The 11135-nt window shown below is 35.7% G+C and overlaps 1 protein-coding gene across 1 annotated transcript in view; it reads left to right on the forward strand.

Moving 5' to 3' along the window:
- znf407 (zinc finger protein 407) overlaps window positions 1-11135 on the forward strand; it is a 394840-nt gene that overhangs the window by 39713 nt on the left and 343992 nt on the right. Inside the window, exon 3 of the mRNA XM_062980599.1 lies at window positions 2462-2576. Coding sequence (XP_062836669.1) covers window positions 2462-2576 — 115 coding nt within the window. The remainder of the gene's footprint in view (window positions 1-2461; window positions 2577-11135) is intronic.

The raw sequence follows: 11135 nt of genomic DNA on the forward strand, positions 1-11135 counted from the left end.
ATTGATCAAGTATGATGTACTGCAACATTTTTCTTATCCGAGCTCTTTTATGTATATTTATTAAAGATCCCATATTTCATATTATGCTTAACTATATTGGAAGAAGTTCTTCACAAAACATATCCCAAACATAATATGAAGTATCTGCAAGCATATTGCACTTACTCTTAACTGCAATTCTGAGATTTATAGGTATAGAGATCTGCTGGTCTTATAAAAGTTGGAAAGGGTCATAGGATAGTTTAAAATGATGCGCTGCAACTTAAGTATCCCAGAACTGACGCCTGCCTGGTCTAATGACTGCACATTTGTGATGATATAATTGGCTCAATGTGACCGGAAAGCCATCTTTGGTTACAACGTGGAATTTCATTTTTTTCTTGTCCTGATTATATTCCCAAAGAGGAAAATGCTTTCTCCTTCTCTCCCTCTCTCTCTGCGTGTAAGCATCAGTGGGGGAAGGAATCCTATAATTCTTTGGTCTGTTCTAGGCAGTTAAAGTTTGTTCTTGAAATAAATAATAGCCAAAATGTCAATACTTCTAGTTTTCAGAATAATCATAAATTCCCAGCCATAAAACAGTCATAAAGGTGTAATATTTTATTCAGTGTATATTCATACACTGCTTGTCATTGCAACAGAAAGATCATGAATCATTCTTTCTGTATGGTTCTCCCCCTCCCACCCCCTTGTACGAAAGAGACAGACCTGAAATATCAGTTCTAACATGTTTTCTTATCAGACAGAAGAGCACAGGGAAAAATAAGTAATTTTTCAAATATATTGCTCACACCGATTAAAAGAAACAACATGTGAGGTATAATTCTATCACTTGGCATAGTCCCACATGCTATCTTACCATGGAATATAGGCAGGAGCTATCTTTTCTATGCAGAATATTCTCCAGTGTTGCACATTAAACTGTACACATACAGACATGACAATAGCCATGATTAAAAAAATATAATGGCCTTATTCAGGAAATTCTGGATACACCAAGAATCCTGTGGGTTTAGAATTAGTGTTGCCAGCTTTTTCTGTGTTAATTTTTATCCAGAGGAATAACTTGTCCGTACGACCTTGTGGGACTTAGGACATGAAATGCAGGTTGCATCTACACTGTAGAATTAATGGAGTTTTACACCTCCTTAACTGCCATAGCTCAATGTTATTCTGTAGAATCCTGGGATTTGTAGTATGTGGAATTAATGTAGTTTAACACCACTTTAACTGCCATTGCCTAATCTTATGGAATTATGAGAGTTACAGTTTCATAAGGTCTTTAGCAATCTCTTTCAAAAGTGCAGATGTTTCACCAAAGTACAACTCCAGTGATTCCATAGCATTGAAGTGGTATCAAATTACATTTATTTTACAGTTTAGATGCATTGTAGTCTTTACAGAAGTACAGATAGTATCTAACTGCCAATTTGCATACCTTAAAATATAGTATGTTTAAAAGCAACTAAATATACAAGCATGTTAAAATATTAATTTACTATTAACATACTATATTTTTCCAGTGTTCCAACGGTATTTGATTTTAACTTGTAAGCTACTTGGGGTACTGTGTTGGGGGAAAGGCAGCACACACATTAATGAATGAATGAATTAAATAGTATATATGCTACTGAACGCTTTTGCAAATGACAAAACTTTAGATTCTTAGACTTTTCTTTTTTCTGTGGATAGAATTAGTCCCACTGGTGGAAGGGGCCTGATTTCCTACATTTCCACAGTGTGGTCTAGAATCTTCTGGAGCAAATTGATGGGTGACACAGAGAACATTAGGGGAGAACAGAGGGAATAATCTTATTATACTAGTCAAAGTATGTTAGCTTAGTATTGAATCTCAGCCACTGAAAGCAAGCTCTGTGTTTGTGGTCTTATGGTCAAAGACTACTCTGAGCAAAAACAGAGGAATAGTTTCACCCTAACACTTACAACTTGAAAGGGAGACTGAAACTTTACAGAGTTAAGTAGAAACTTTTACAATATGAGTCCCATTGAAGTGAACCAGAGCAGGCTCCTGGGTTATATCCCAAGTCCCAACAATGTTATAATGGGCAAATCTGTGGAGTAAGTTCTGTGGCCTCATTTGAAAGTTCCCCTAGTGTCTCATCTTCTAATTATCAATACTGTTTCTATAATAAGTGAGTGCTCATTAATGAAAACCCGCTTAATTCTCACTGAATAACTTTTGCGTTTGAACTTTGGGAAAGTATCTTTAATGAGAAATTATGTGGCACATACCCTAACAGTATCCCTGGAGTTATGAATGTATGCAGTAGATTTTTATTTCTTTTCTATTTGGGGCTAGACAAGATTCTTAAACAGGTTAAATATGGGATAGTGGTTTCCACACCCACCTTTTATTTCCCCCACAAACTGTGATTTCTTTATCCAAGGGTAATATAATATTCTAATTCAACTCCTTATCTTTATGCTAAATTTTACTTAGGATCAAAGCCGTTCAAGTGCAAGATTTGCCACTTTGCAACAGCTCAGCTAGGAGATGCCAGAAACCATGTCAAGAGGCACCTTGGGATGAGGGAATACAAGTGTCACGTCTGTGGGTGAGTAAATTGAAACAGTTCCTCCCTTGGTTAACGGGAGAGGAGTACAGGCGATGCATTGTTTCAGCATTCAAAACGGGGATGTGAGGAAGAGAGGCTAAAATTATGCATGCATATCCTCCTTCCCATTGTTATGGTAAATTCCTTAAATACAGTTATGACATTCTTCTCCTGCTTCTAATCCGGTGCTGCAGATGAGCAATTTTATGGGCTACAAGGTCAATTTGAACCTGTAATCTGTAAATTGACTAAATTATAGGATGCTCATTCACATTGCCAGGGAGAACTGTAAATTCCCTTTTATAAAATAATAATAATACAGACTTTAATTTGGAGTGCGTTTTGTGTATATGTTCCCATACATGTATTTGTGCTATACCTTGTTGTAGTTCTAGCTCAGTGAACAAATTATGGACTCCCGTAAGACATCTGTACTGCAGGAGAGCCAAGAGAAGAAACTTGGAAGGATTTAATATACTGCCATACACAACAGATAAACTTGAAAAAAACAGAGGCATCTTACATATCTGGTTTTACCTTAGAAAACTCTCTGTTTTCCTTTCTTTCCTAACGGTTTTTTTTTTGTCAAAAGGGCCATTTGTAATGTTTAATTGTCCTTCAAATGTATTGCATTTAATAGGAAGACTCTGAGACTCTTTAATGCAAAGCTAATTAATTTAGCAGAAATGTTTAAAAGGTTTTAAAATGCCACGGCATATATGGTACATCACAGTACATTCAGAGATGGGTTTTAGTACTGTGCTTCTATTAAGAGTGTATTTTAATGTTATTATGCTAAAAGAATTAGCTAATATATGCATCACATAAAAACGCTTTCTTCAAAACAGATTAAATTGCTGTGAAGGCCTGGTGGTTAGCACATAGTACAGCACTGGATCACTTAGAATCTAACAGTTGGATAAATGTAATGTGCATCGGGATGGTAAGGTAGATAGCTAGAGATGTGTTTCAACTTGTCTTGCTTTGTCAAAGGTTGCAATTAACTCCTTTACAGAGCAAAATGAGTGTCGTGTTTGAAAAATAAATTAGAAAGTTTTCAGTTGTACATGTGATGTTTATGTTAGACTGGTAAGACGAAATCATCGGAAGGGAAACCAGAGAATTGGTGGCCATACAACTTTGAAAAAGAGTGGAAGTGGTTTATGAAAGTTTTCCACTGTAAAATAACAGAGTACTATTTGCTAGGCCATTAACAGAAAACACTATTGAGTAACTGTTACATTTTGGTAGCAGCCTTTAAAAAAGTTTTGGCATAAGCCTTTCTTAACTTTATAAAAACTTTTTATTGAAAGTGCTAACTGGTGATTTTCAGACTTCTCTGAGAAACTTAGGCTTGGCTTGGAGTACTCTAATGTAGCTTGCATGAGAGTGACAGAGCCAAATTTATACAGTCTTTTTGGTTGTAAATGTAATATTTACAGTTAGCATGTTCTGATAATTGGCAGGAGCAAAAAGTTTGCTTATACTTTAGAAGGTATTGATTTCATTACCTTAACAGTTACTGCATACTTAAATATGTGACTTTTCACACTCTACATGAGTGCCATGTTCTTCCTATTTTTGTGCACATTATATAATACTGTATTTTCTCAATTCTAAGAAACACTCCTCCCATATAAACATCTCTAAAATCGTGGGTGCTATATATATATGTATATGGATGTGTGTAGAGAGAGCTGTTTTCTGTTGGTAGTACTGAAATTAGCGTGCCTTTTACAGTCAAAGGCTTCTTAGAAACAAAGAATATAATAATAAATTATTATGTTAATATGTAGATACGTTATATGGAAACTACCCAACCAAAGAGAGCTATGCAAGGATCTTCACATCTTCATATATTCTGACAAACCTCAAGTGGACATAGATTGTTCAAAGCACTTGGAACTGTTTACCAATAAAGAATATTTCAATGTGAATTGTGTGTATGTGTGGGTGTGAAGGAGAGAGTGGGGAGAAAGGGAATTTTCTCTTTTTCTACTGTGTTACTGCTATGTATCCTGTGTTTCTGTCATTAACCAACAAATAAGCCACTATATTTGGGCCGGGGGGGGGGGGGGGGAGACACTGTGGAAACACAAAATTGCTAGGATTGGCCCTCAGATTAATGGGAATTGGAGCGTTGGTACATTAACACCACTGACAATGTCAATTCATTATCATTGATAGCTAAATAATCTTAGAAATGCTCAGTGGACCTATTAGTTCCTGAACATAAGCAGCCCATGCGGCATTTCTTCATTAGCTTTAATTGCTATAAATTTACCTTTTTAAAAAATCATGTTTTAAAAGGTGAACTGATCTTTCAGGACCATTAACTTGGTAATTTTGTCACAAACAGAAGGTTCTGCACTATGTTTTCTTTTCTTGAGTAGTTAAGATACTGTCCTGTGACTTTTAGATTTCCAACAGTGCACTTTTTCACTAGATAGAAGGTTAAATTGGTTTTCCATTTGCCACACAACCTGTTTGGATATTTTTTTAAAGGCGAAATGTCAGTGCAAGGCTTGGATACAGGATATTATTTGATTGATCTGGAGTACAGTTTTGTTATGAACTTGAAAGTAAAACGCCTCTGTAAATTAATGCGAATTTAAGTGGTAAAAATGAACACAAGATTTTATGTACTTTATCTTTTGTGTTGTGTAGTCAACGTAGGATGAGGGGGTGAAAGGCAGCGGTGTTTTTGCATGTTCTTTTTATTGTTTCAAATCTCAGTTTAATTTTTTCCAGCTGCACAGTAGAAATACTCTGCCATAGAAATTGGAAGCTACTAATCTTTCAGCATTTGAAATAAACCGTCTGCTACTCATTTCCTTATCGGCAGATGTGTGGTGATTGTCTTTCTTTGCATTATGTTCACGAATGGGAAATGCATCCCTTATTTTAGAAGGGATCTGTTTTCAGTGAGTACCCAACTGCTACCTATTTAAATTTAATTTTCAGAAGCCGGGCTATGAAGTTGTTCACAACACTACGATTAGCAAATCTAACTGGTTTCCCAGCATTTAGTTCTGTTTTAAAAACCTGCACAGAGGAATGCACGGAAAAGGCTTAGCCTGCAGTTTTGAGATTTTATGCCTCAGGTACATGAAAAATGAATTGTTCAGCACTTCAGATTTTAAGCAGAATTTATGGGCAACTTATAATTTAAAAATTCATCTAGTTTTGCCATGACTTTGCTTTGGGTATGGAATATACAGAGATAAACTTAACAACTAGAGTAATTTACCTCCCTTTCCTATTTCTCTGCTTGCAATGTCATGTATAAATAAATAAACAAATACATAAAAACAAATTACTGTAGGAGGAATTAGGTGTGAGAAAATTTTTATGTGTCCAGAAATGATAATCATTGAAACTTAGTCTATATGTTATTTTTATGCTTTTTTTGCAATACCTTCATATCTTTCTGTTAAAATATCACCTCTGGAGAATTTTCAAAATGTCATATACTGTACACATTTCCCTTCTTTAGATTTTCTTCTGTGTTTGTGTATGTCTGTTTTATCCCACACAGTATTCAGGGAATTACTTTGAAACTTCATTTGAAGTTGGAGGCTGGCTATATTGCTAGCACATTGATCAATGCACATTCTATAATAGGAAGTTATTATTTCAAAGAATCATACTCATTTTTAATAATATATGTGAAATAAATTGAAGGACATAATTTTAAAATAAGGTTCTTGAAGGTAGTGGGTTGTTTTCATGGCTTAAAGATCTTTTGAAGAAAAGTTGGAATCTACAAATATTTGCAAACCAAAGGTGTCCATATTGCTCTTTTTTTCTCCCCAACAAGGATCCATTTTGTTTCATAAAACAATTAAATGTACTTTTTAAAAACAATTATTTGAACATGAGTAGTAATTTCAACAAAACATTAACTTAAAGACTCTTGATGCTTACTATGGGCGCTGAGAACAAAGAAAATCCATTCTTAAATCTTTCATTAGGATAAAAGGAAGATGGTGTACTTTTCATTTTACACGTGTCTTAGTGAATCTGCAATTGAGCTGTTTGTTCTATAGCTAGATGAATCTTTAAATAGAAAGTTGAAACTTAAGTGAAACTATTTTTTGTGTAGTATTACCTATTTTTTGTGCATTAGAAGGATCTCTGTGTAGATGATTATAATGTCACTTTCTGACCTTTGCAGCTTGAATAATTGTAAATCATTGCTTCATAACGTGTCAGAGAATGTCTGTACTAGGCAATTAAATGGCAGAATATAATAGACCAAATTATTGCCTGTCATGTTTTCAACAACACAGTTAGTATTTGAGTTACACTTAATCATTACGTGCATTAGCAACTTCATTGGAATCCCGCTTCAGGCTGAGCATGAAATACATTACATTATTTAAACCTCTAATGGTAGAAGTCATTTATTTGTGTTGAAGTGTACAACATGCAGAGTTTCATAAAGAAAGGAACACTTGAGAGCTTAATTTATCCAAATCAAAGTCTATAGGCAGATAAACACAAGTGGCAAAAATTAGTAATTTTTATAGGCTGGAAATATTTAAAAATACATGGTTGTGAGTTATTGAAGGCAGCAGGAATAAATTAAAATCACTATTTTTAGTTGACTCAGAAAATGAATGCCGTTGTATACTTAAATCATCAAATGCACACTGAATTTTTTTGACTGAAGAGTTAATTACACACATCATATCCACAGCTGTATCTAAATAAAACAATTCTTTCTTCTATTGCTCAGATCATCAGAAGTGTCCACATTGGAGATAAGACAGACCACAATCCAGTAAAGTTTCAAGTGTGGATGTTAGTTATAAAGGAAAAATATTTCAGCAATAATAATATATTTCTCACCTTGATTTTAGAATGCATTTGGAAATGTTCGAGCTGCTAAGATCTGTGTGAGTGGCACATGGGTTTGATTCTTTTCCTCCCATTCTATGATGATATAAAGCAGAGACCAGACTTAAAAGCCTCCAGGTATATGTTTGCCCTGACCTTACATAACAAGACACTTTTGGCATTCTGTAATTTTATCATTGAGTTTCTTCACATCCTAATCCTAACGCTTCATTTTGTAACCTATTCTCTGAGGCTTGGCGCAAGTAATAAGTGTTATTAAAAAGCACGTTAGTATGTAATTGAACTAAAATGCAGAAGCTTTGAGAAAATCTTCAAGCTTGCAAGACATTTTAACGAGATTTACATTGGAGAACTGTTTTTCTACATATTATCTGATGCTATTACACTATTGTAGATGTTAGAAAAGCGCATATTTTCTGGAGGCCAGGTTGAAATGAATCCCTTTAACTTGTGAGAGACCCTTTAAAGATGTCAAAAAGGTCTTCGTACTGAATAGCTAGCAGTATGCTTCACTAGTGTCCAGTATGGCAAATGAAGCAGAAAAGTCAAGGCCAACTTCTAGTTGTAATGCTGTATGAAAAACGTATTTTTATCCACCTGTACTTCAGTTGAGTTATGGCAGTGCTTTTGTTGGACTTGCTGAAGTGAAAAGATATGAAAAGTACATACTTAACTGAATATATGTTTGTATTTGAGTTAGGGACACTACCAGTGATTTATGCCTATACCTCCACTATATATAACCTAATGCAATGCACTTTCAAACTGCAATTATAACGATACACACAGCTTTGTGATTGTGATAAATGTGCTACGTAGAACAAGTACTGCTTCCTCTAGAGACATTTCAGTCTCTCTGTGTGTGCATGTGTGTAGGTGTAAATGGTTCTGAAAAACAGGATATGTCAGTGGCTCGTAGAAACATTAGTTGTGGGATATGCTCTCTGATTCATAACAGAAATTATTGTGAATGTTGAATCCCACTTGGTTGCCATTGCTATTGAATTTAATTAAGTGTACCTATGTCCAATATGATGGGATTTCTTACCTTTTTCTCACAGTGGAATAAATTTTATGCTGAACAAAATGAAACACTGAGATGCACATCTGAGTTGTGAAGCAGGTAACAATTCAGAGGCCATTTTGCAGACCTGGCTGAGTTCGTGCTCCATTTTATATTACATTACTTTTGTGCACATATTAATATGCATTTGGTGAGGAGGAGACAGGGCTCTTGCTTTAAAAAAATCCAAGACACCTTCTTTTGCCAGATTTCTTCAAGGGGGGATTGTCATTGCCTTTCAATGGGACTGAGAGTACATGACTTGCCCAAACTCCCCTAATGGGTTTCTGTGGTGAAGTGGAAATTCAAACCTTGGTCTCTGAGAATCCTAGTTCAATACTCAAACCATCACACTATTCTGACTCTGGTTTTTCACAGGCTTATATTTACAAAGTAAATATCATAGTTAGCTCCTGCTTTTAAATATCAAATTCTAATGTTTGTCTTAAAATGTTCTGGCCAAAGGTGGGCAAAAATAGCAACCCATTGGTTGCTATTTTCTTCTTTTAACAGAAAGTTTCAGGTAAATACAATTTAGTGTGATTTAAGGACTGTTATTTTTTGTTGACTATATTGGGGAAGAATCTAGTCATAGCAGTGGATGGATCACTCTCCTCTGATCAGAGCTTTTTAAGCTGGTCTTTGTGAGGATGGGAGGAAACCCCTAAACATAGCATTTTTCTTTTGTTGGGAAGACTAAAAAGGCTCTTATGTCTTCTGTAAGTTAGTCAATATCACAGGGGGTTGCATGTCTTTTTTACTTTTATGCTAGGTATCGAGGGAGGGAAAGAGAGAGAACTTCAATAAGAAGTGTTGCTGGATTTCGGGGATGGAATTCAATTAGGGTTATATGCCAAATCATGAGATTATAAACACTAGTGACACCACTAACTATTTCGATTCTAGTAGTTCCTTGCTCTTGTACACCATTGTGTGTGTATAAACTTTCAAACTGAAAGATAAAATTTTTGACAAAAATTAATGAGTTGAACTCCATAATCACGGACATAAAACACCACCATTTTTGTCATTTAACATTCCATAGTGCAGGCATCCTCAAACTGTGGCCCTACAGCTCTATGGGCCTTCAACTCTCAGAATTCCTGTTCATTGAACAAGCTGGCTAGAGCTTCTGGGGGTTGGAGGCCCTAACAGTTGGAGGGCTGCGGTTTGAGGATGCCTGCCATAGTGCTTCTATATAAACATTCAAAACTAAAATAAGTATTTTTAACCTCTAGTGGTAATTCTGTCTGTCGCAGGCTATATTTTCCGTTATATTTCACTTTCACTAAAGGAACAGAATCAAAAGTATTGTACTTCAAAGATACAGGATATGCTTTGCGTGCATAAAGCAGGTTGACCTCCTGCTTGGACTGTCTCAAAGTCTGGAGAACGCCTGGCATTTGCTCATTTCTGTCATGAAGCAAGGATGCCATGCAGTGTTATCTAGAATGGACTTCTCTAATATTGTGAAGTGGAGATGGTGCAGCAATTGTAAGGTTTGGGAATTGAAGCAACCTTCCTCAGATGTCGGAGATAACAGTTCCTTTGAGCTTCAGTCATCATGGTTAGGGATACGTCATGGTCAAAGCGCTTATGAGTTCTATAGTGTAGAAGGGGTGGGGGACAAGGGAATGGGGTAGGAGATGAGAGCAAGGAATAGAAAGTGTTAGCTAAAGCAATGAACTTTTCAGTTCTTCATCTTTGATTTACTGCCTGTTGTTCACCTTCATCTTTCTCTCAGTCTTACTAAGCTATCCTTCTATCCAGAACTGGTAGGTAAATGCTTTGCTGCTCTGCCTGATGGGCAGGCACATCGCACTGGCTAGATGAGGGTTAAAGAATCAACCAGGTCTTTCTTGAGAAAATAAATTGTGTCAAACAGGCCCTGAGAATAGGATTCCCATGCATGCTGAAAGAATGTTGACTGCCCTTCCATCCCAATCCTCCATCTTCGCAAGAAGTGACCAAGTTTATCAATGCATCTGTAATGCATAAGACAGACATTTGTTCACCTGTCGTTCTTAGTGTGTGATTGTGCCTCTACATACAGTTTGAGGCACTGGAAGTCTATGCTTTCAAGCAGAAGGAAGCACTTTGGCTGAGTCTTTTAGAAATCAGACAGTAGTGACTTGTTCTGTAGCTCTGTAAGAGTAATCAAGCAATTAATGTTCGAATATTAATGTTAACAAAGAAACAAAGCCTTGCAACTTTAATGAAAATATTATTGATACTAATTGCAGTCCAGTATGGATAATACAATTGTAAAAAATGTGGGTTTTTTCTCAACTGTTTCCTGTTTCATAAGATGGTACCATGTTTACTTTAACTACCCAAATTTACTTTGCACCAATAGGAAAAGCAAATTGGATTACACAGAAAGATCTGGAAATGCCTCCTATGACGTGATATATAAGTCTTATTATTTCCTCCCTGCCCCCTTTGGCACTGTGATTCTTGTCCCCACTGCAGTTTAATAAGCTGGGGCTTAGAGCTATGAAACTGCAAATTTTATTCCATTATGTATATATATTAATTTGTATCCGGCCTTTCTCTCAATAATGAACTCAAGGCATCCAACAAGAAATTAAAAAAACATGCAAAATTAAAACTATACAAAAGCTTTAATAAAG

The sequence above is a fragment of the Anolis carolinensis genome, chromosome 4, assembly GCF_035594765.1.
Source record: "Anolis carolinensis isolate JA03-04 chromosome 4, rAnoCar3.1.pri, whole genome shotgun sequence".
NCBI classification, from domain to species: Eukaryota; Metazoa; Chordata; class Lepidosauria; order Squamata; family Dactyloidae; genus Anolis; species Anolis carolinensis.